This window comes from Nyctereutes procyonoides, unplaced genomic scaffold (assembly GCF_905146905.1).
Source record: "Nyctereutes procyonoides isolate TBG_1078 unplaced genomic scaffold, NYPRO_anot_genome, whole genome shotgun sequence".
NCBI lineage: Eukaryota > Metazoa > Chordata > Mammalia > Carnivora > Canidae > Nyctereutes > Nyctereutes procyonoides.
Window position 1 is genome coordinate 67,284,859 of NW_026575046.1, and position 25,458 is coordinate 67,310,316.

The 25,458-nt window shown below is 54.4% G+C and overlaps 1 protein-coding gene across 1 annotated transcript in view; it reads right to left on the bottom strand.

The window, feature by feature from the left end:
• Positions 1–271: 271 nt before the first annotated feature.
• Positions 272–25,458, bottom strand: part of LOC129509422 (collagen alpha-1(XIII) chain-like) — a 39,747-nt gene continuing 14,560 nt past the window's right edge. The window contains exons 2-3 of the mRNA XM_055324864.1: positions 23,163–23,235; positions 272–306 (exon numbers count right to left, since the gene is read on the bottom strand). Coding sequence (XP_055180839.1) covers positions 272–306; positions 23,163–23,235 — 108 coding nt within the window. The remainder of the gene's footprint in view (positions 307–23,162; positions 23,236–25,458) is intronic.

Below are 25,458 nucleotides of genomic sequence, written 5' to 3' on the forward strand. Positions count from 1 at the left end.
TTCCAAATTTTCGACTGACCTAGTATAAGAAGGTCAGTTACCGGCAGAAGCAAAAAGCTTCCTGAAACAGTAGTTCCCCTACCAGCTGCGATGCACTTATTATTTTCGACTTCACTTGTCTTTATTTGATTTCATTTAATTAAAAAAAAGTGCTGGTCACAACCCCCTAAATTGATTTTACGCTGATAGGCTGTGACTTGCCATTTGAGAAACACTGACCCCCACGGAAACGGGAGTCATTGGAGTGAATGAGGTCCCTGGGGGGAGGGCTTTAGGGGGCCAGGGTGGTCTTGAGGAGCCCCGACACTGCAAGGAGATGAGGAGGTAGCAAAGGGGACCAGGCAGGGAGGCACGAGCAAACCAAGGAGAAACAGGGTCCCGGAAGAGAGGGGAACATTTTGAAAAGAGAGGAGGTGGCAGAGAGATGTCACAGAGCGTGAAGTTTGAAGAGCACATGGGTCCCAGCAGGGCATGGCCAAGGGAAGCCCAGAGCCCTGGCCCTGGCCCAGATTCAGGGAAGGGCAGCACAGGACGAGGCCGCAGCGGCACTCTGAGCATGCTACAGATGGGGAAACTGAGGCCTGAGGGGGTGTGGGGCCTCACCCAAGGAGACCTGGAGCTCTCTCTCCTCCCTTTCTCTGCTCCTCACCCCCTGGCCTGTTACCCCATCTCTATAGAGTGCTTGTGGCCTCTTGGGGGTGTTAGATGTGTGTCCTCATTTCTTGCTCATGTTCAAGGCCTGCTTGCAGCTGGGTGGGACATGTGTGCTGAGGACCAAGAGCCTTGCTCTCAGCTGAAGCACTTATCATGTGCTGAGGGCCTACTACATGCCAGACACTATGCCAGGCCCAGAACCCAGGGGGACCCAAACTAATCAGGGTGAGGCTTCGAGACAGCTCCCCTTGCACGGCACTTGTCCTCTCAGGCCTGAGGAGTGAGTAGGAGCGAGCTTGGCCATGACACAGAACAGACTGTCTCAGGAGCCTGGGAGGTGGGCCATCCATTTCCCACAGATCCTCTGGGACTGAGGGTACAGAAATCAGGGACTCTGTCCTGGGCTCTGAATGTTGGAAAGGTGAGAGGAGCTGGAGGCTGGAGATGCCTGGTGGCTTAGGCACCGCCAGAGCCCCAGAGACCTGGCCAGTGGCCCCTTCTGCACCAGCCACTTCCTTTGCGACTCAGGCCCACACTGACCCTCCTGTGACTTCTCCATCCTCCCTGATGCCTGTATACCGCCAGATACGGAAGTTATGGGAAGTGGGAGAGTGCCTGTGGCTCGCCCCAGGCTGCCACCATCCAGGAGAGGACCTCCAGAGAAGTGCCAAGCCTTCCACCGAACAAATCAGAAGATGCTATTCTGGAAGGGATCTTAGGCATCATCCAACCAAACATATTTTGCAAATAAAGAAACTGAGGGACAGAGAATCAAACGACTAATTAGGTGACATGGTTCTCTTTGAAGTCCTCTCTGACAAACTCCTACTCATCTCTCAAAACCCATATGAAGTCACCTCCCCTGGGATTCCCCAAATGGAACCCAGGCCCTCCAGAACAAAACCAGCACACCCGCTCAGGAACTGAGACTGAATCCGCCTGCTTCCCCAGCACGGCCGTAACTGACAGTGTGGGGCACTCGTCTCTCCAGTGTGCATTCACCTGACATATGTATTTTATGGTCTTAAACACCTTTAAGGTAAGAACCTTTAAGTCCTGCTCAAATAATCAGGTAGGTCGGCCAACACTTCTCTTCTCCAAGACAAAAACGACAATCTCTGTTGTCATCAAGCCAACGTTGACAGCTGACCCTTCTATAGCGTTCCCTCTGTGTCTGCTACCGTGCCAAGCCCGCCACATGAATTAACTCGCTCAATCTGAGCAACAAGCCAATAGAGTGGCTACTATTGTTTCCCTATTTTACAGATGAGGACCAAAGCACAAGGTTCAGACCGCCTTGTCTTTGCCATGGGGCCGATCTTGAGGCAAGATGTTCTCCTCTTCCTTCACAGGGCATTGCCACTGTGTCCTTGTGGGCATCTCTCCTGGAGGATGAGCATGTGTCTTGTTTAAGTTTGGGATCCATCACAGACCTACCACACTGCCTGGCCCAGAGTAGATGATCACATTTTTCCTGACAAAGCAGTCCGGGTTTACCGACGCCTAGCTCCTACACGTTTTTATTCATTGGAGGCACCTCTCCCGGTGGAAGCAGCAGGACACACAGAGTGTGTTTGGAAGTGAATGCACAGCCACCAATCTCATCATCCCAGTAAATATTAGTTGAGCATTTACTATATGCCCGGAGCCACGCAGCTGGCTGTGTGTCCATTGCCTCATGGAATCATGTCCCGATCGGCAGAGTGAGCCTTCTTTCTCATTGTCTTTCCAGATCAAAGCTGTCCAATAGAACATTCTGCAGTAACAGAATGTTCTACACCTGTGCTAGTCCAATACCATTTCCACGCAAGTACCTGAGATATGGCTGTTGTGACCCAGGAACTAAATTTTAAATTTTATTTAATTTGAATGAACTTAAATATAGACTCCTATGTAGCCAGTGGTGGTCATAATGGACATGGGAGTGTATGTAGATGAAGGAAGACCCAAGAGGTTAGGTGATTTGTCCAAGAGCCTGCATCTGATGAATGATAAAGGGGTGACTCACAGGCCCTGACATCCAGACATGGGCAACCCCCGTGCTGTAACTCCAACTCCTTGCCTCATTCCTAGATTGCGGGTGCAGTGGGGAAAAGTCAGCATCATCACCCCAGCTCCACTGTGGGCTGGTGACCTCTGCAGCCCTCGGACACTTTGTGTTGTGTGGCCGAAGGATGTGAGACTATGGCCCTCCCTGGGCCCCCTTCCTGCTCTGATAGTGGTTACTGGAGGGAGATCCCACATCCTCCCACACTGACATCCCAAAAAGCACAGCTTTTTTGCAAGAGGCTTTTGGCCACAGGCTCTGCAGCCCAAGAACATAAACAGTTTACTCTCACTGCATTTCTGTGGCCCAAGCAACAGGGAAGATGTCCCCATGCTTGGTCCTGATACCAACATCCACAATTGTAGACCTGAAGCATGTGAGGGCCACTGCTGGGCCCGTGTCTCATGCAGTCAAGCCCAACAGGTGTGGCAGGAGGCTGGGATCCCTGCTCCCCAGAGGACCAAACCAGAGTGAAGCAGTGCTCACCCAGTGGGTGCTGCCACTGACACTGGCCTGTGGCAGCACCTGGGGGTCAGCCTCTGGGCACCCACAGCCTGTCCTGACTGCTGGAAACAAGGGTGTAGAGAAGACTATGGCATCATAGAAAGCCAGTGTTTGGGATGGGGACAATGTTAGTGCCTTGTGAGCCTGGACAGATGAATGCTGTGGGGGTGGGGACGGGGGATGGGGGGGTGGGATGCACCCTTAGAGATGCAGTGACCTGGGGGCAGGGGGAGGCCTCAGAATATGCACATCACGTGAGGACTGGGTACAAGGACACCTGGCTTCTTGCCTCTGTTCTGCACAGAAGCCAGGGAGCTTTTCACACCAGCCTGATCGGGTCACAGTTCTGCTCACTACACGTCATTGCTCCCTGTTGCTCTTAAGATAAAGACCAAAACCTTGACCTAGTCCACAGAGCCCCGTGTACTCTGACGACCGCTGGCCTTCCAAACCTGTCTCATACCTCTCTGTCTCCCAAACTCCCTGCTCTGGCCACCCTGCTCTTCCTTCCGTTCCTCATTCCTGCCATATTCCTTCTCACCCCAGGGCCCTTGCATAAGCTGTTCCTCTTTGCCCGGTCAGTTCTACTCCTTAAGGATCACTGCCTCGAGGGAGCCTTCTTAGACCTCTCTGACCATTAAGGATTTTTCCAGTTTTTCAAGAAAACCCCTGTATATCCCTCTGGTAGGGCTGGTCCTCGTTGCAATTTTACATTTGCTAGTGCAATTGATGGAAATTGCCTTCCTCACGAAACTGTTAAGTTCCGTAAGGTCAGGCAGGTGCCATGGCTTGTTCACCCTTGGGTCCCCAGCACCTAGCAAAGACCTGGCATGGAGTGAGTGCTCAACAGCATGAGTGGAATGCACGAAGGCACACACGGATGAAAGGATGCTTTGTGATTCTGTGCAAGGCAATTCTGTTCTCTGGGCCTGATACCTTAAATGATGGCGTGTCGAGAATCTTCTCCATGCCAAGTGCTGGGAAGGGCACAGAATGACTGTCTAGAGGGGAGACAGCCATGCAAACAGGACATGAAGACACAGCAGCATAAGGCTTTTCCCGGAAGACCCGCAAGCACTTGGTAGAGGCATTCGGTGGGCGTACGGCTGGGACCCAGGGAGGGCTTCCCTGGATGAGGTTATGTGGGGGGACCCGCCGGCTAAGGGCAGAGCAGGGGCAAAGGCCTGGCAGCGAGAGAGCCCAAGGAGGGCCGAGCAGCAGCTGGGCACAAAGTGGTGGGGGGCAGCGGGGAGAGAAGGGGCCAGGCGGCCCAGTGAGACTTTGTTGTGAAGGCGCCGGCGCCACTGTGGGGTTTCAGGCAGGGGGGCGAAAGGCGAGTGTCCTGTGTAAAAGGAGAAGACTGAGTGAGCAGTTTCGGGGCCCTCCAGCTCTGGCGCCCGGGGGTATGAGGCCCATGGGGCTAGGTTGGGAAGGTTCCGGAGTCCACTGCCAGCAGGAGCCTCAGGGGACTGGTTTCCTCTCTGACGTCAACATAAAGGTCACACAGATCCCAGGTCTCCTCTCAGGAGCCAGTAAGGGCTCCAATTTGTCTTTTTACCCAGATCCCGTTGGGATCCCGTGACATTCCCAGCCTGGACCACCTCATGGGGTAACCAGTCCCCTGAGCTCCTGAGTCATTGTGAGAAGCAGGACTTCCTCTAATCTGTCCTAAACTTACCTCTCTCAAGTTTCAAAGGGGGGCCCACAATCCTAGTATTTCGGGAGTCAGTGGGGGAGGAAACGCACTACGAGCTGCCCGGTGGGAAGGGGAACTAGGGACATCTTTGACTCTGGGGCTGTTGCATCTCATCAGTGAACATGCTGTACTCCCACAACCGTAAGGACGGGCCGCGGGTCTCTTCCTGTCCCCCCACAAACCCAGGCCCCCTCTGTGGGGTCTAAGCCCGGCAAGCCTGATGAACCAGAGGTGAAACTAGGCCGTTCGACTGACTTCTCGCTCTGGCAAAGGGCTGCCACTGCTGGGGGACGTGTCAGTTTCAGGACCCCTCCTTCCATGTCGCCCACTGTCCTGCCCACCCAGCCTGTTCTTCCAGTCCTGTCCCATCCCTCCAGGACACTGTCCCCACCCCCAGTGCCTTGGGCTGCAGCCCCTCTTCATTGCCCTTCATGACCCAGCTGCATGCTGGCACCCCACAGGCAGCCCAGCAGCAAGGCGTGCCAGCATCATTTCTGAAACAACTCCTCTGTCACCGTCACCTCTCACCTGGGCACCCACAACGGGCTCTCCTCTCCCTGCTTTTACACCTCTTTAATCCATTCTCTACCCCGGGGCCAAGAGGAATGTAAAATGTAAAGCTGAGTGTGTGGCTCCCCTTCTTAAAACCCTCCAATAGCTTCCTGGTTCATTGAGGGTAAAATTTACAAACCCACTGCCAGAGGTGTGCAAAGTGCCAGCGGGCTGGTCCCATGACCCCTCTGAACACCCTGTCTTCTCTCTCCTTTTCCCTCATTCCATCAGGCCACTCTGACTTTTCTCTTCTTTAGACACATCAAGCTCATTTCTCCACCTCAGGGCCTTTGCACATGCTGTTCCCGCTTCTCAGAACGCTCACCCCATCCTCTGATTTAACTATTTAATTAATTTATTCAATTGACACGTTTATTGTGCTTTATGTGATGCCAGGCTTGTTCTAAGCACTTTTTGAGTTCTGAATCAAGAGTTTGTTAACTCTTTGCATGGCTGGTTCCCTCCTGTGTCAGGTCAAATGCCCCCTTCTTGTGAGGGCCTCCTCTGACACAGATAGACTGCTCCCTGCAGACCAGACCCTATAGAAAATATGTCTTGATTCACTTGCATCATAACAACCAATGATATTTTCTTATTTATTTCCTTATGTTCTCATTGGCTATCTCTTCCACTGGACTAGAAGCTCCAGGAGGAGCTGTCGGTCGGGTTGATCCTTGTGTCCCTAAAGCCTCGCATGGTGTGTGTCCATGAGAATGAATGAATCAAGGGGTCACTTCTCCCCAGGAGGCTTCTAAGACCACCAGGCTTTCTAAACCCTACGGCTGGCCTGTACAAATTACAGGATCTAAGTGGGAAATGTTTCCTGTGGATGCTGCTTGGAGACCCCGTGAGGAGATGGGCTTCTAGAAGGAGGGGATCAGGTCTTATCCACCTTCATGTAAATGTGAAAACAGCAGTCAGTGGGTTCACAGCAAATGGCAATGCACTGTAGAACTTCCAAAGGATCTTCCCAGGTAGGAACTCATGGGTCTCTCCCAGCTACTCAGTGAGGTTGTCATAGCCCCATTTTACAGATGCAGGAGCTGAGGCAGAGAAAGTCTGGGCCACGCAGTGCACACAAAAGCCAGGGCTCACCCCCATCTCCCAGTGCAGATCTCAAGCCTTTCCCAAGGGCTGTGCCCACCTGAGCTCGGGTGCCCTGTATACAGCATGGGGCTCAGTGGAGACACCCCCATTTGCTGCGGCACTAGGCAGCCCTGAGGGGCTCCTGCTCACAGCCCGCTGGACGGTCTGGTCCCCAGGGCACTTGGGAGGAGAGGTAAGGTGAGCAGTGAAAAGGATGCTGGGCTGGGGTTCAGGAGAGCGGGGTGACAGCAGCTCAACAGCATTTATTAGGCACCTCCCCTGTGCCGGGTGCTGCACCAAGTGCTTTATACACATTTCCTTAATGCCCACAACAGTGCAACGTAAATGTTGTCATTGTGCTCATCTTACAGATGAGAAAGCTGAGGCTCTGAGAACCAGCACACAGTCGTGCCACTGCTTAGTCAGGGCCCTTCCAGAAACGGCTGGGTGACTCTGAAAGACCCTCTCATCTTCTCTGGGTTTTAGAGCCTATCTGTAAAGCCCCAGCTCACACAAGATCTTGTCTAGGCCTGTCCCACTGTAACAAGAGTCAGGGAGGTGACAAGACAAGATGTGTGGCCACTGGTGTTTCCTGCGCGCCCCCTACCCCCGCCCCTGCAAGCTGAGGAAGGGCCTGCTGGTTGGCTTGGAGCAGGGGCAGACTGTGCTCTGCGCAGGGCACCATGGGTGGACTGGCCAGGGACAATCATCCACAGGGCCCCAGGCTCGTGTGCTGGCTGGGTGACAGAGGCCAGGGGGACCCAGGAATGGAGGAGGGCTGGGAGGCCTTGGAGCTACCAACAAAGTGACTCCTCACATCCATGGGGGCAGGGAGGGGATTACGGTGGGCAAGTGCTACGAGGAACATGCTCCCCTCTGCAGAGCTGCTCAAATGAATGTCAGAAATGGGCTCCCAGCCTGGGCTTCCTCTGGATAAGAAAACCTTCTCTGTATCTTCCTTCCTTCCTGACTTCCTTCCTTTCTCTCTCCTTTCCTTCCCTCTTTCCTTTCTACCTTTCTCTTTCTCTCTTTCCCCCTCTTCCCTCCCTCCTTCCTCCCTCCCCCTTCCTTCCCTCCCTCCCTTTCCCCTTCCTCCCTTTCTTCCTTCCTCCCTTTCTTCCTTTCTCCTTCCTCCCTTTCTTCCTTCCATCCTTCCTCCCTCCCTCCCTCCCTCCGTCCCTGAGTGTGTGAGTCTGTCGCCCTATAGAAACAGGACTATACCGCTTGAGTGTCCTCCCCAGGGGGGATGGGCGTGGAGGACAGAGAAGGGAGAGCCCGGCCTCCTCCTGACTCATCGGGACAGTTACCCACCTCGGAGGCCGGAGGCCATAGGAGGGTGAGTGAGAAGGCGCCCCAGGGAGAGCAGAGGAGGCTGGACCTGACTTCATTCCTAGAAATAGTTGCGCGGGGTGGTGGCTGCAGGGGCCAGCCAGTTTCAGGGATGTGGCGGCATGTCTTGTTCTGTCAGGAGGAACAGGCTGTCTGCTGGCATCCGGAACCAGACACCCCGTTTGGCCGGAGCCCTCGCCTCGGGAGGCGCAAGAACCTGCGGTGCTGGCTGACACTGGCCACACATTGTTGAACAGCCCTCGGCCTTGCCTTCCTTTCTGAAAAAACCCCTGCCTCCCCGTGACCCCAGCAGTGGCTCTGGGGACCATCTGGGGGACAGGATGCAGTGGGACGAGCCCAGCAGGAATGGAGGATGCCTCCAGTCCCCAACTGGCTGCGCAGGTTAAGACAAGTTCTTTTTGTCCTCTCGGGGGCCTCCTTTTGTCCAACTGCAAATGAACAAGGGGACACCAATGGATTTTCCATCCTGAAGGGGCACTTGCATCCCCTGTACAGCTGCGCAGTCCACACCAAGGGGATGTTGGAGCTCACCTTGGGTGGAACGGGACAGGGGCAAACCCTTTCTTTTCAGTCCCCTCCACACCTGCTCAGAGGCCTGGTCTGGATGCAGAATTAGGCCACCCCCCTCCCCAGAGGAAAGGCTCCTTGCTCCCCCTCCCCTAGGCCGGGGCTTGCTCCTCCTACCTCTCCCTCAGCTAAATTGGGGAGCACTTTGGCAGCTGCCAACATCATAACTGTGAGTCTTGGGAGCTGTGTTCTAGAGTTGGGCACACTTTCCAAAGTCAAGTTCTCTCTCATGGTTGGTGGAGAAGAAACAAAGAGCTGAAGTGGAGACGGGAAGCAAATGATCTGTGTCTACAAAAAAGTAGACGAGTGGGCATCAAACACACCACGTTGACTAAGCAGAAAGGAAACTCAATTATCCAGAATGCTACCCTTTTAGGAGACAGGGGTGCATAACTTCAAAATAGTAACATAATAGCGATGAAAGAAAGGTGTCCGTGGACTTCCAGCGCGGTGTCTCACAAGCAGGGCACCTTTGGCCCGGTGAATCCTCTACCCCTTCCTCACCCCACTCCTTAAGCTAAAGACAGAGCACCGCGTGCTGGTCGTTGCCTCTGAGTGCCGACTGGCAAACAACAGCAGCGCCAGGGCCGATGTTGTCAAGTATCTGGAACTATAAGAATGCGGGACCCATCAGTCCGAACCAATGCCAGCGTGATTAATGGGTAAGGCCATCACGTCCAGACTCCTGAGCACCATGTGGGAACGGAAATTCTTCATTTGAGAAGGACTGGCACCAGGTTCCAGGCTGAAAGGGCAACGAGGGAGGGATTTCAGTTGCCAAAGCCCTCGAGCCCGGGCGCCCTGGAGCCTGGGGACACAGATGGGTCAGCCCTCTGTGCCCACACGCGGGCGGCTCTCAGAACACACAGCCACTCTGCCCCCTACACGCTGCTCCCAGGATGTCTGGGGCCTGCCTCGCCCTCCCTGCTAGCTTGTCGCCCGTGTGCCAGCCCGCTGTGACAACTTGCATAACTATGCGGAGAGCCAGCATCCACTTATATACCCATGCCTGCTGGGCATCTTTCTAGGGCTCCACGCCAGGCTGGCTCATCACATTTCCTCCCCACTTGGGTGGACTGAAGTGGCAGGCAGGCTCTGCTGGAGCCCTCTGCCCATGCTCGACCCCCATCCCCACCTCCAGGAGCCTCCGCAGGGCCTTCCAGAGGATGGGCCCTGCCCAGCCACCTCCAGCTCTTTCAGCCGCACCCCCGCCCCACTGGAGACACCCCCCGAAGGGCTGGCGGGGATGGCAAGAAGTCCAAAAACAAGTCTGTGAAGTGAGCTGGAAAGAATGACAGGCAGGTCCCAGGCCAGCCCCCTGCCACTCAGCTTCTGGAGGGTCTGAGCCTTTTGTAATCCTCTCCCCTTTCTTTGTCTGCCCTGCCCCACCAACCTCTGCCACAGCCCCATGCGCCCAGCTCCCCTCTGTGCCTCTCCTGCTTCTCACCCAGTCCCAGTGGCCTTCAGTTAAGTGCCAGCTGTGCAGACCACCAACAACTGTGTGGGTCTCCACAGCGTCCCTGCCTTGGTGTCTGCCTTGCCCCGGGCCCACCTCGCAGGAGCCGGGATCCCAGGGCTCGGCCCAGGACTGCCCAGGACTGCCGCTGGATGGCTCGCAAAGCTTGCACCTGCCACCACCTGTGGGGCTTGCCCCGCTGCACCCCGGGGCTCTGTGGTAGCTGCTGCTCGGCCCATGCATCTCTTCACCCGGACTGTGAGCTCTTCTTAGTCTCCCGAGGACAGGATGGGGGCTAGAGCTGGTGCTCAACACCAGTTTGTTGAGTGAGTCACTGAAAGCCGTGGAGACAGAGAGAGAAAGCAAGTCTGCCTTCTGATGGTCCTGGTTCCCTCTGAGCGAGAGAGCTGCGGCTTCAGCACACACCAGCTCTGTGACCTTGGCCACATCGCACCCATCTTTGGGCCTCAGTTTTCTCACATGCAAAAGGAAGATAATCATAGTATCTGCCTATAGAGTACATGTGAGGATTAAATGAGATAAGGCGCTAACAGTACCTACAACAGTGCCTGGCACAGATATAGGCTGTGGCCACTTTTAACGAGCATCCTCCCCAGCCTCATCTGGCACTGCCTCCCTGGATGAGCAAGGCCTCACTTGCCTGCCGGGCCCCTGGGCAGCCCTCTGCTCGCTGGAGGGGGTACCCTGCAGGACGTGCATCAGAAGCACGTATCTTCTGATGTTTTGGGCTTGGATTTCAGTGCCATCTCCGCCACTTCCCGGCCCCGTATCCTTGAACGAAGCCCTCCGCGCTTCAAGGTCTGCATTGGAAAATGTGATCATGGGAGCATTCACATCAGAGAGGTGTGGGGAGGAGGAGGTGACTTATGCAAGGCCCAAGGCAGGCAATCATGCTACCATCTAGGCCGCCCTGATGGTGGAACAGGAACTCGCCAGGGAGTCACTGAGGTAAGAGGCTGGCTGGGGTGTGACGAGGTGTAGGGTCGGTCAGTGATGGAGAGGGTTGCCTGGAAACTCCAGGAAGAAGAACTGAAGGCTGCATCCACGTACCCTACCTAATAAGGCCCTATCTTATATATCCTATCTTATAAGGGTCACAGGCCTTCCTGGTTACTGTCCCCTTTCTATAAAGTGGCATGGATACTCCTTTAGCGACACTATGGTAGAGTCTTCTCTTGGGACCCTGTGGGTCATAGTGGGCAGAGGCCTGACCTGGGGATCCTCCATGGAGTCTGAGGCAGGGAGCCCCTCTGCCCTCAGCAGCCTGAGACAAGCTCTTAGCTCCACGGCACACATGGAAAAAAAACCTGCCCCGTCCTCTCTGTGCCCTGAGCAGTGACCTCAGCAGCCAGCCAGATGAAGCCCTTTTTCTAAGGCTAAAGGATCAGAGGTTTCCTTACCCGACTGTCCCTAAGAGACGAGCCCTCCCAGGGCCCTCAGCACTTCCCCAGGGACATCCTGCCTCCCCTCCCACCCCACCCCACTCTCAGATGATCCAGAATAGAGCTCTGCATCCTTCGTCTCTATCTGACGGCCCTCTGCCCTGTCCCTAGGGCAAAGGCACTACCCTTAGAAACCTTGGGCTGAAGGCCTGGCTCTGTCTCCCTGCATCTGAACCTGTGTGATCCCTAGACATTGGAGCCTCAGTGGCCTCAGCTTCGAACTGGAGATGACCACAGCCCCATGTCACAGACTGCTTGGACTGTGTTTAAGGCACGAGGTAAGATGCTCTCTCCTAATGTAAATACCTGCAGGATCGTCAGTGGTTACCTGGGCCCACGGGCTCGCCACTGCCATGCACTGTCCCTTGCCCACCATTTAACAAGTGGCCAACACTTGCGTGTTTTACTTCTGTGATTTTACCCCCTCTCTTTGCCCCTTCCACATGCCACTCCATGTCTTCTCTTAGTGGGGCCATGCAGCCTCTTCCTGGCTCCTTCCTTGGCTCTAGTTCATCCTCAGCTGCAGCTTCGCACAGCTGGATCATGTCACATCCTTTCCTGGACACCCTCACGGCATCTTCAGGGTGATGTCCAACCCCCTCCGTGGCTACCTCCCCTACCCCAACTTTTCTTTTCAGCCTTATCTCTTACTCCATCCCTCCATGGGAGCTTGCTACCATCATTCTGGATCATTCACAGAGTGGGAAGGGAGAGAAAAAGCCGGTTCCTTAAGTCTCGACACCTTTTCAACCCTGTTTCCTTAGTGCACAATGTCTTATTTATGTTTTTATTTACTGACAATCTACTTGTCTTTCAAGGCTTGCTTCAAATGCTCCTTCTTCCGTGAAGCCTTTCTTGACTCCTCCTTTTAAAAGTAACCACTACTTCTCTTGCATTTTCCAACTCTGTTTAGCATTTACCTAACTCTGGACAGGAGGGACTGTAATTCACCTGGTATTGCCAGGGCACTGAGCGGCTGATACCCGTCTGTGAGTCAAGGTCACTTGCTGATGCAGCCCATGGCAGCCTAGAGCTCATAAAGAGTATATGGCCAGCCCAGAAGTCTGGCCACTGGGGTGTAGCCTGCCTCTGCTAGGTTGGGGTTAGGAGGTGGAAGGGGGGGTTCACTTAACTCCTCTGGCCACAGTTTCTTCCCTCACAGGGCAGGTTGTAAGGAAAGGACTGACAGCTGAGCGTCTGATACAAACATTTGGAATCATCACAAGAGTGGATGGCCCTCTGGGACCTCGGGCAGTATGGTTTCTTCTTTCTCCTGATCTCCTCTGCTGATCTCTCTGAGATAGGGAGGTAGACAGACAAGGAGAAATGCACACACAGAGAGTGCTGCTGCCTACCTGGGAGTCCCCCCTGCCAGACAGCTGTCCCTGATTCTTTGGAGTTTTTGCAAAATTCCAGAGTCACCCACACCCCAAGCAACACAGCTGCTACAAGTGTGGCTTGTTTCTCTCTCTGGACAGAGAGCGAAGCTGACAGCCTGCCTCCATATGGGTAAGAAGTGTGAACACGACCTTTCAGAAAAGTCCCATTGCCCGGTGGTTCCCACTCCAGGCTGTGGCTGGAGATAGTGGCATGCAGGGAGGGTGAGTCTCTTCATAAACCGCAGTTGCCAGGTCCCCTGACCCACAGTATCAGCAGTGATCTCAAACACCCCGTCAAAGGAGCCAACTATCACCACACTTGTGATCACCCCTCCCTCTGCCACGGTCCATGGCTCTCTGTGGCCCCCAGCCCTCACACAGCCTACATTCTGCTAAGTAACTGCACTGTGGCCAAGCCTAACTGCTTTTCCTCTTGTATCTTTCATGGTGTAGGACTCCACAGTTGACCGAGCGCTCTTGTGGTAACCCTGTGAGATCATTATTTATATGCAAGGGATGAGCTAATGGAAACTCAGAGAGGTTAGTGGCTTTTTCAATGCTGAAGAGCTAGGCATGGAGAGCTGGGGTTCACACCCAGGGGCTCCTGCCCCATTGAAAAGGCCACTGTCACCTCTCAAGGCGTGGGGGCAGGCCTGCAGCTCACCCATCTTGGGTCCTTTGCTGTACATTGCATGGTGTCCTGCAGATAGAGGCATCCAGAGTTTTTCAGTGTTGGAATGACTTTGTCTCTAGTAGGGCAGAGAGGAAGGTAGGAGCGAGCTGACACTTTCTGCAGCCTGAGCTACGTTTCCCCACCACGATCAGTGGCATGACGTGGCACTCTCCTCCAGGACCTCACGTGGCTGGGTGCAGCTGCGTGGAGACCATAACTTCTCCTCGTGACCTCATTTCACCAGAACCCTTTCCCACCCGACACAACCATCCTCATCACAGCAAGTTTGTGTCAGGTCCCGCGTGGAGCCCCGTAAGGTGGATGCTAGCGTGTTACATGAGATGGAAGTGAAGAGAGTAACTCATCCATAGTCCCATGACTGATAAGGAGGAGAAGAGGACCACTGGGATTTGAACCCAGGGTTGCTGAAAGTCAGCTCATGCTTAAAGCTGCGGGGGGGTTAGCCTGCCTCTCCTCGGGCAGGTGCCCTGGATACCACTGCTCCTGAAGCTGGACGAGTGCTTCTCCCAACTGATGGCACAGCACTGCCCAGGCCATTTCCCGTGGTGCAGGGGTCAGAGTTGGAAAAGCCCATCCTGAACGAGATAAGATGAGGTATAACAGACACATAACTTATTTCATGGAACCTTCCTCTCCAGCCTAGCAGGCGGGCTCAGGCACATTCAGTTTACAGTGGCAGAGCAGATAGACAAGTGAAGGATCTGGCTGGCAGGGCTGCCCGCTGCCCCATCACCACGGGGCCAAACAGCTGTCAGAACACAGCCCTGGGGGAAGCTCAGAAGACAAGGCCACCAGCCATGCCAGAGAGAGTCCCGGGAGATGTCTCGGAGGTGGTGACACAGAACGGGGCAGAGGAGGGGAAAGGGGGCAGCACAGCATCGAGGGGGATTTGGTGTCAGAGTCCAGCTGAGCCGGCTTTGGCCTTGTGGATGTGGGTCCTGGCAGGGCCGGCACTATTGCTGCCAGCCCGGAGGTAGCAGAGGGCCCCACACACGGGATCTCAGCCCCGAGCAGTGTCATATCCTTATTGGTGACGAATGCCAATTTGTTACAGAGCCCAGCCTGAAGGGCTCCTCCCACTTCCTCTAATCCAACAACATCCTCTATTCAGCCTTATGATTAAATGTTTTATCTTGAAATATTTCAGACACTCAAAGAGCTATAAACACGATGTCTTATTGGGCAAATAAAAAGGCATGAAGGATTGATACATGTTACAGCCTGGACGAACCTTGAAAACATTACACTAAATCCATAGAACCAGCAAGTAGGTTAGTGGTCGTCTGGGGCTGGGAGGGTTTATGGAGGGACACAGGGGTGATGGCTAAAAGGTGGCGGTTTCCTTTTGGGGTGATGAAATGTTCTAAACTTGATTGTGGTGACAGTTGCACGGCTCTGTGAGCAGATCGGAAACCACTGAATTGTACACTTTAAAGGGACAGACTGTACATGCAAGTGATATCTCAGTGAAACTGTTACCAAGAGATAGCACCAACCTGGCATACCTACCATCCAGCTTAAAAGTCACCAATAAAAAAAAAAAAAGTAACCAATACAGGGGCGCCTGGGTGACTCCGTGGGTTAAGCATCTGACCCTTGATTTCAGCTTGGGTGGTGATCTCGGGATCGTGAGATCGAACCCAGGGTTGGGCTCCGCACTCAGCGTGGGGAGGGGTCTGCTTGAGATTCTTTCTCCCCCTCCCCTGCTCCTCCCCCACTCGGGCACACTCGCTAAATAAATAAATAAAATCTTTAAAAAGAAATCACAAAGAGTCTCCAATATAGCCAGACCCTCAGGGATCCCGGCCTCGCCTTGTCCCTCCTCCCTCCAGAATGTGATGTTTCTCACTCCCACACATTTCTCTGTACACTTTTTACTTAGCCCTATATGCCCTGAATAATGTGGCCTGTTGGGGTTTTTTTTTTTTACATGTTTTTTTGACTTTATAGGGATGAATTATATTGTACATATTTCTCTTGCAATTTGCTTTTTTCCCCTCGACAGGATGAGATTGATCTGCGCTATGGCTTGGCCAGGATGTCAAGTTCATGCACACTCCCCGTGTGCGGTATTTCATTGGTGAAACTACTGCAGTTTCACATCCCACGATGTGTCTCCACTCGGCTGCGGACAAATATTTAGGTTTTCTTTGCCCTTTCCCCAAAGTGCGGACGGTGCCCCAGGGAACACCCTTTCCTCCCTTATGCACGAGTGAGTGTTTCGGAAGAGGCGGCTCTGTCGGGACCCTCCCACACTTTGCCAAATACTGCTCCACTATTCCTCAAAGTCATTAAACCTCTCTTTACACGTGAGGAAACTGAGGCCCAGGGACAGGACGGTGACCTGCTCACACTCCCTCCGGGTCCGGGACCGATTCCCAGTCCACAGCTCTTTTGGCCACAGCACACTGCCTTTCCAGAAGCCTCCATTTCCTTATTTTTATTTCTCTGCAAATCCCAGCGACCACCCAGCGGAGCCTTATCAGAGCCGATCTAGGAGAAACACATTATCAGTGTTGTCCAGGAGGGCTGGGGATCTATCTGGCAGTGCTTTTGGGAGGAAAAGGAAGAAATGAACTTTGGCGAATGCCCCAGGCAGCAGAGAGGGCAGCCCTGGGAGCAGAGGCCCTTCCCATGCGGGCTCCCTGCGCCCCCACCCCCCTTCCTTACCTCTGTAAGGTAACAGCCAGCCTCCCACCAGGCGAGCCGCTTGCTTCCCTGAAACAGAGCCACAAAGGCCTGCGCTTGCAGTCCAGGGTCTGAGCTTTACTGACTGGCTGTCTGATTTCTAAAGCACAACATCCTGGCTCCCTTTACCTACCGCCTCGGCCCTAGCACATGGGTGTCACTTGGGAGACTGTTCGCATGCAGAAGGGACGCTGGCAGGAGGGGAGGTCTGAGGGGGCAGGCAGGCCACATTAGGGATTGGGACCTTCAATCTAAGGGCAAATAAAAGGACGAGGTGCTTTAAGCAGGGCTGTACATTTGTTTTTCAAAGACCATTCAGTCTTCTGGACGAAGAAGGGATGGATCCAAAGAGGCCAGTTAGGGGCTCCTGCAGTAAGGTGAGAGATGGTGACAGCTCAAACAGGTGTGTGGGGTGGAGAGGCTGGAGGCAATCAGCGGGTGGGATCAGGGGGCTTGGTGGTGGGTGGGATATGAGGGAAAAGGCAGGGACTGGGCTGATTCTCAGGCTCCAGCCTAGGTGCTAGGCCTGTGCGGCAATGGCGCCATTCCCCAGGACTGGGGATGCTGGCTACGGGCCAGGTTTGGGAGAAAGACGCTGGCTTCAGCTGTGTGCACTTTGAGGATGGGTGGCTTGTGACACATCTAGGGGGAGATGTTGCAGAGGCTTCCTGGTGTGATTCAGAGGTGGGGAAAGTTCTCCCTGCCTGGAAACCCGCAAAGGCTCCTCTTGCTATATAAGAGCCTTGCTGAGTTTTGTTGTCAAGCACCTGTAGAATCTAAATCAATTGGTCAGTGATCACAGCCAAAGAGAAACCTTCACAGGTGTGTACATCCTGGTCTGTATTCACTTCCCATTTGCAGAAAAATTACTTGTCCCAGTAGGTGGTTTAGCCTGGATTATACACTGAGTGTGCACGAGGCATTATGTTAGCATGGTAACCAAATAGCAGAACCAAGAGACAAGGCTCTGGTAGGAGTGAAGGATGGAAGGAGCTTCAGGGATGCTGTAGCAGGCCTGGACGGGTTAAGAGTTTGTCAGGTAGAAACAGAACAAAGACATCGGAACAACATGAGCGGATGTGGACAGGTGAGACACTAGTGTAGGGGCAGGGCAGGTGAGTGGTCCAGTTTTAACTGAAAGAACAGGAGTACAGCATAATAGGAGACTGGTCAGAGCCTAGGCTTGAGAGACAATGGCCTTATCACCAGGGGGGCTGTGTGTGAGCACTAGGGAGCCATGGATGGTTTTTGAGCAGTTGAGTGGAATTGATAGGATCTTGTGAGGATGGAGCATGTGGGGGAAGGAGAAGGAGGCATTGATGCTGCCACTGGGTTGGAGCCTGGGTGTCTGGGAGGTCAGATGGGCCATGAGACGGGACTGCAAAGGCCGGAGGACGTGGGGGTGGCAGAGAGGGAAGGAAGCTGACCCAGCACAAAAGCCTGGCTGAAGCAGAAATGGGGAGCTGGAATCCAACAGGAGGGTCTCTTATCAGGCTGGCCGTCAGGGATGTGCTCTGAGGATTAGCCAGGAATGACTCAGAATTAACCCATTAGTTATTTGCATATAGAGCAGAGTTTACCCCAAAACAGTTATTTCTTTAGTGTAAATGTTCAGCCTCACATAACCATCAGCTCTGCAATATTTTTCTCTGTTAATGGCACCTGAGGACAGTTTAGTCTAAACTCTCCATTTTCTGGGTTAGCTGAGTCTCGAATGAGGAGACCCACAGGGGAAGGGGGCTGTGGGTCTGCTCTGCTGCAGTCCAAGAGAGGTGAGGGGGGCCCAGACTAGGATGGAAGCTCCAGCCAGGGTCCCGCCCACGAAAATGCCCTGAGACTGGTGGAGGTGGGGGTTGGGTCTGCCACCAGCGCAAACAGGACAAGGCTAGACAGAGAAAGGGCTTCGGAACATGTGGACACCAGCTCTTAGCACCTGTGGAAAACAACCAGGCCCAGGGAGGCAGCTCTGACTTGAACACCAATCGCCAACCTTCATGGCTGGAAGGGGCTTCTCTGCCGCCGAGCCACCCTCCGCATCCGCATCATTGCTAGTTATTTGCTCTAGGATACAGGTTGGGTCAGTCACATCCCTGCTCCCCAATCTTCTCCGACACCACATCACCCCCCAAGGGTTAACAAAGCCAGTGCCTAGGTGTTAGTGCTCGCCATTCCTGCCCCCACGATGACCACATCTTCCACTGAGCCAGGACGGAGGCTCAGCATCTGGCTCTGCACCCTCAGGATGAAAAGCGTTTCCCTCTCTGAAGGGGAGAGGTGGAGCTCCTCGGCCTCGCCCTTTGCTGACTTTCCCCACCCTCATTTCAGATCATGGCTCCTGTGCTCCAGCTTCCTTCAAGGGCTTACCATTCCCAAACATTCTGCTTTTTTCTTGTTCTCAGAGCCTCTGTCCACGCGGGTGCCCCAGCCTGGAGTGACCTCTATGCTGCACCCCCCCACAGCAAGAGGCTTGTGCCCCACAGAAGAACCTCTGCTTGGCCTCCCCTGGGACCTGGGAACCATGGACTAAGCGCTGGCCAGTGGCATACGAGCAGAAGGGTTGCATGTCGGGATTTTCTTTTCCCAACATGCTAGTTTTGCTCTGAAGGGCATATAACCCCCCAGCCTCTTCGTCTTCCATGCGAGCAAGGGATGGTGCGAACAAGGCAATGGGCAGCGTCGTGCCACATGACGAGGATGGCAAGGCCACCTTCCCAGCCCGGCACCACTGTCCTCTGACCTGCTCAGGACGAGAGGTTTCCCCTCTGCCTTGTCGGAGTCTCTCACTGGGAGCTCTGGTGTTACGGTGGTGAATCTCTAGCCATCTGCCCTCCAGCCAACATCCAGCCCCCCCACCCCCCGCAGTGAGGTTCTCTCTGAGTCCCAAGCTCCTCCGGGGTCCCTGGCACTTTGTACACCTCTCACGAGCACGCTGTAAAACAGTGGATGGCCACGGGCTCTCCCACAAGCAGGCCTGAGGGCAACTTCTCTCCCGATCATCCATCCTCTCCGCGGGACCTGGCTGAGATGCTAACGCACACACCCCATAGCACCCCCTCAGCCCTGCTTCCGCAGTCCAAACCTCTTGGCCTAGTGCTCAACTAATGACTCTGGCCTACTCTCTCCCCTCGGAGATGAGGCCCTGAGTGTGAACCACCTACCCCAGCAGCTCAGCGCACCGGCTCCTCTCGTGTGAAAGCCCTCGCTGCCCGCCCTGCCCAGCCCCAGGGTGGCGGGCCTGAAGGAGCTGCTTCCTTGCTGGCTGGAGCCTTGTTTGTTACTGAGAATAGGGACTGGGATGGGAGTTTCCCTAATCTTTGTGTTCTTCTCAAGTGGCCCGGGAAGTCTCACGGTGTGTATCTCTGTGCCCAAGGCCCTCCTCCTGTCCCACCAAGGCTGTGTGCTTTGCAAAGGGCCCACGTTCACTCCTCCCAACTTCTGGTGGCTGCGACTGTCCTAGTGAGGCCCACCCTTCAGCATCCTGGCCCAGGCCTGCAAGTCCATCACAACCCTGGGAAACAGTGCCTGTGGCCCCAGAGCGGCCAGATCTAAGCTAGTGCATGGCTATTTTGGGACAGGGAGGATCCTGGGAGGATGCTGGCGAGGTCAGAGTAGGAAGGGAAGGAGGTGGGTTTTCTGCCCATGATTATGTATCTCGAGCCCTCTGGAGTCCATCCAGGGGCCCAAGGCTGCCCTAGGAAGAACACACCCGGGGCTCCACCTTAGCCAAGCCAGCCACAGAGGCGGACTGGGGGCAGGCATGGGCTCAAGATTCTAGGCTCGGATCCCAGTGGCCACGGTCGGCAGAAAGCGTGTGTGTTTATGTGTTGTGTCCCAACAGCGGTGGCTTCGGCATCAGGCAAGATGCAGGACAGTCTTGGGGTGGGGTGGGGGGGGGTATGTGGTGTGTGAAGGCGGGGGAGGTGTCAGAAACCAACCAGAGGGCAGCCGGAGGACCCGGGGAAGAATCCAGTCACTCGGCAATGTTAACTGATGGCAATTTATTAGAGATGCATTGAGCATCTACTATGTTATCAGATGCTGGCAAAACAAAAATGGTAATACTCTGACTTTGTGGGTAGCACTCTCCAGTTGTATAAGTCCTTCTGCAAATATCAGGAACCTCAAAGTGGTTCATAAAGTGGTTTATAAACTCTGACCTTAAGGAAATAATCTGAGGTGCATCATTTAGGCCCAAGCATGAGAGTGGCCTTCCACTCCTGAATTTGGAGATTTGCAACTATTTTAGAACGTCAAAAATCCACTCTGCCTGTTTGGAGCATTCTGGGGAAGGTCATCCATCAGTATGAAGTGCTCGGTACTGGTCCTGGCACACATCAGGGACTCGGTTAGGGGCTGTGGCCGTAAGTGCAGCCACATGGTGGGCTGTCCTCAGTGCGGAAGGTGGCCAGAACCCTCAGGTTGGCCCAAAGGGGCAGGTGCAGGGACCCTCCCAACAGGACCTAGCCCGTCCTAGCAGATGTGTTATACTCCGTGATTCCATCCATAGTCTGAGATGCCTCTATGTGGCCCTTCCAGTCCCTTCCTGCTGCCTCTCCAAAAAGCTGGGAGAGCATCTTAGACTTCTTCTGATTTTTGTCTCAATTTTAGGTTCTCTTATTAAACTCTCTTGGTGTTGGGAAACCTGAGTCGCTTAGTGGTCAAGTGTCCACTTTTGGCTCAGGGTGTGATCCTGGAGTCCTGGGATCAAGTCCCACATTGGGCTCCCTGCGGGGAGCCTGCTTCTTCCTCTGCCTGTGTTTCTCTCTGTGTGTGTCTCTCATGAATAAATAAATAAAATCTTTAAAAAATAAAAAATAAATTCTCCTGGTGCTACCCACCTGGCGCTGATCTATCATTTGAGCCAAACTGCCCTCTGGGTGATTCTTTAACACCTGGGACACTCCTCCCCGGAGCCCTTGCTCTCTCCTCCCATCTCCTGCCAGCTGCGTCCTGTCCCCGCTGGTGGCTCCTCCCCACAGAGGACCTGTGTTGTCTTTTCTCCTTCCCACTGCATCCCTCCTTCCCACCACTTCTGAGCTGCACACCATGGCTTCAGGGCTTCCTCCTCCCTGTCTCAGACCCCTGGGTTGCCCACAGACTTCTAGAAGTGAAGGGAGATGAAGCAGCTTTGGAACCATCCTCCTTCCCACCACATGCCTCCCCGGCCCCCAGCATCCCAGGACCGCCCGAGCCAGACTCTCCTCAGTGCAAACTTGACGCCTGTTGGTTAGACACCCACTTGGAAGAGGGACAGAACACGTGAAGCCCAATCAGGAAGGAGAGGGAGAGGGCAAGCCTCTGCCCTACCACAAATGCGTGTCCTGCACGCCAGGACGTGGTGTTGGATCGGGATTTTTGTACATCCTTAAGTACAAGAGGAAGTGAGGAAATAATGGTAATAGCGCTTCCTAGGAATCAGGAATGGTACTAAGTGCTTTCCAGGACTATCTCACTGCATCTCCACACTACACCTGCAAGGTGGCTATTATCTCCCCCTTTCCACACCAGGAAACTGAGGCAGACAGGTTACATCATTCCCTAATTATTCTACACCGCTGGTAAACATCAGAGCTGGACCTCAAGCCTCTATTTTCTACGGCTCCTAATGGCCTGCCCTTCAGCAACCTTCTAGACTTTGAGCAAAAGATAATGGCAGTTTGGCCGAGAGCTATGGGGCGGTCTTATCTGAGGCGTGGGCTGCCCTAGAAGCCCTGATCCTGCAGGTGCTCTGCCAAGGCCCCACCACCCTTCCCTCACCCTCATCCCATCTCATTAACCTTGGCATTCTTCTCCCAAAAACTTTCCCAGATGCCAGGGCTCAATCTCCTGGGCCCCAAGGGAGGGAGGAAGCTTCCCAGGACTCGGACACCCTTTTAATTAACCCGGGTGACCCTCTCCCAACGGGCCAGTGGAATCCCATCATGGCCCCACCGTTTCCCATGGCAGCACCCTGAACTGTCACTCCCACCCCAGCTCCCTCACTCTTCTGAGAATGTGGGCCCTCTGTTTCCCATATGCTTACCACCCATTGGCTTCCATTCCTGGCCTGCGGACCCTGGGTGAGAACCACCAGGGTCCTGTGGGTGTCCTGCCAGTGTCCCCTGCCCACAGAGGCTCTCAAGGGGCCTCCTTGGAGTTGGCAGTGGCCCTCTGTGATTACTCCGAAGTGCCCCCCTCCCCAAGGCCTTTCTGGGAGCTTCCTTCCTCACCCCCAAAGAAGGACAGCCCACCCATTCCAGTTACTCATGGGAACAAGGAGACTTGCCTCATAGGTTACCCATAATGGTCAGCAACCTACAAAAGTCCTCGCGAGCTATGACTTGACACCATTATTAACAGCGGACAGTGCCATTGAACCCAACACCCAGCAGGGAGCCCAGCACAGAGCAGGAGCTCTGGGTGAGAAGCAGAGGAAAGTACTCGAACAGGCATCCTCACTAGTGATCTGCTCCATGGCAAAGTGGAATCTCAGTCCAGATGACCCCCCACGTCCCCTTGCAGCTTTAGCTTGCGCGTGTGTGTATGCGTACAGCCCGGGGGCCGTGCAGCGAACGCACAGCACCCCGAGCCATCTAGCTAGGGCAGGAAGGTTTTACAAGGGTGGAGTAATCCATTTGTCCGTGTAACACTTTTAAACACCTACCATGTGTTGGGAGTTGGGGGGCACAACAATAAACTTGAGAAACCAGGTCCTGCCCTTACAGGTTTACATTTTCTTCAACCCTACATAATACTTAAAGATTTTCTGAACATGGCCATGCGCATCATCATATACCACTTCACAGCCTGGCGCACACACCCTCATAGAAGAATTGACAAATTAATGAATACTTGAATGAGTGAATGACAAGTGGGGGGGTGGGCATGCCAAGCCACTAGTAGAGGGAAGGTAAGCATCACAGATTTTGTCATTCCTGTCTTTCACATGAGAAGCGGCGCTCTGAGCAGGGGTGGCTACAGCACACCCACTAAGAGGGTCTCTGGTGTGTGTCCCCATCCTAGGCACCTACTCGCAGGGCTCCTTACCTGGCGGGCAGTGACATCCTGGAGACGTCTTCGGGAAGGCCTCCCGGCGCCTCCGAGAGTGGAGCTTCCATTTCTGCAAAAAGGAGACAGAGAAGAGGAGTCATGGAATCCTAAGGCCAAGCCCTGGGAAGGGTCTGCGGGTGGTGGGGATGGAGGGGGGGGGAGGGGGCTGCCTGGGGGCTGGCAGGGGGACTGTTTCTGGATCAAAGACTGGCCACAGGCGTCTGTGTAATAAGAAGCAGATGGAGAAGGTCCCATCTAGGGAATCTCAGTGTCTGATGTCTTCGGAGTGCTCTTAAAGAAATTAACCCCAACCCCAGGGCCCTATAAACCAGTTGTGGCCTTCCTGCACCCCACAATCATGGGCACAATGACCTGTTTTTCTCGGCTCTCTGCTAATTGTTTCCTGTCTAGGTCTGGGCTCCTGATTGATCCCAGCGTCAGGGACAGTGACTGTTCTCCTGATGTCCCTCACAGCCAGGCACAGGCAGGTCTGGGTAAGGGTAGGGATGCGGGCTGAGGGCCGGCCACCTGCCTCTCTATCGAACCTCTTCTTTGCAAATCACTGGACCCATCAGGAAGGCCCTAAGGAAGCATCAACAAGTAAACTGGAGCATCTCCTGCTTTCCAGGAGCTGCCATTATCCTGGTGGCGAACGGACAGACACACGGCTGTAAGCACCAGCACCTGGGCCCCCTGCCTTTCAAAGGGCAGTGCACTGAGCCACCCAGGGAGGGCCACGCTGGCACGGGGGCTCCAAGGGACACTTCTGGGGAGAGGCTGCCTGGGTTCATAGGCAGTTCTCAGACCCTGGGCAGATTAAAGTCCCTGCCTCACTGGGCTAACGGGGGGATTGGAAAGGTCGATGCACAGAAGGAAAAGTGCCTGACACCGGGGAGGCACACAACAGATGTTAGCTCTTGTGATACTCGTGTTACAGGTGAGGAACCCGAGGTGCAAGGCGGGGGCAGGGGTGCAGGGAGACTAACCTGGCCAGGGTCAGACGTAGGTACAACACCTCACTCTCAGGTGCTAGAGTCACAATTAGAACCTGGGAGCTATAGGGCCAAACTGGCCTTTCGATAGATTTTATTTGCCTCCTAGGGTGATTTTTTTTTTCCATTGAATTTCTTTCCAGCAGTTTGAAGTGAGTGATTTCACAGGTAAGGGAGGGGGAGCGGTCCCGCGGCTCACAGTTATTGACCTCAACCAGAATGCTGAAGTCCCTGGCGTGTGCAGCGGTTAGGAGGCCAGCTTCCCCACGTCCCCCCTCCCCATAAATATTTCTCCATCATTGTCCTCCTCTCTGGCAGAGCCTGAATTTATAGTGACACAGACCCTTGACATTTCCATGGCTTCTCGACAGCCATAAAGCTCTAGCACCAGGTAGGTGCTGGGGTGCACCATCCAGGCCTTGCCAACGGGCCTCGCTTTCATTCACCACCATGATCCCGAGGAGAGCCCAGCAGGCAGGCACCCAGTGTCTCCCTGGCCCCGTCAGCTCAGCTCGCTGCCCCTGCTTCTCCCACTTTCCACCCTCCCAACCCCACTGCTCCTCCCCCCACGTCCCTGTCAGCTGATGGCCCTGAGAAAAAAGCAAGCAGACAAGGTCTGCCAGGGGCTCCTGTACCAGGCAAAGAGGCCCTGTGACTGCACCTGCCCCTTCTCTCTGCTCCTCCCACGTGAGGCCAGTTGTTCACCTGCGCGCCAGGCCTTCCCCACAGGCCTGCAGCAGCAGTAGCCTCCTCTGGACTCCGTCCTCCTCTAGGCTCGCATCAGGCTCAGTATTCTCTGTAAAGGGCCAGCTAGTGAATATTTCAGGCCATGGGAGCCACAGGGCGACACAACCCCTCAGCTCTACCGTTGGGGTGAGAGGCAGCCGCAGAAAACATGAAAACCAGGGGCGCCTGGGTGGCTCAGTCGGTGAAGCGTCTGCCTTTGGCTCAGGTCATGATCTCGGGGTCCTGGGATCGAGCCCCATGTCAGGCTCCCTGCTCAGCGGGGAGCCTGCTTCTCCCTCTGCGTCTGCCTGCCCCCCCACCCCCCGCTCGTGCTCTCTTGCTCTCTCTTTCTCTCTCAAATAAATGAATAAAATCTTAAAAAAAAAAAAGAAAGAAAGACAAGAAAAAACACAAACTGAACAAGCACAGCTGCGTTCCCATAAAGACATATTTACACAAACAGGCTTCGGGGTGGGGGGTGTAGCGGCGGCTCACCCACTCCTGACAGACTCATGGGGCAAACACGCTGGTGATCCTCCCACCATGCAAGAGAAAGGAAAAGGAAAATCCTGTCT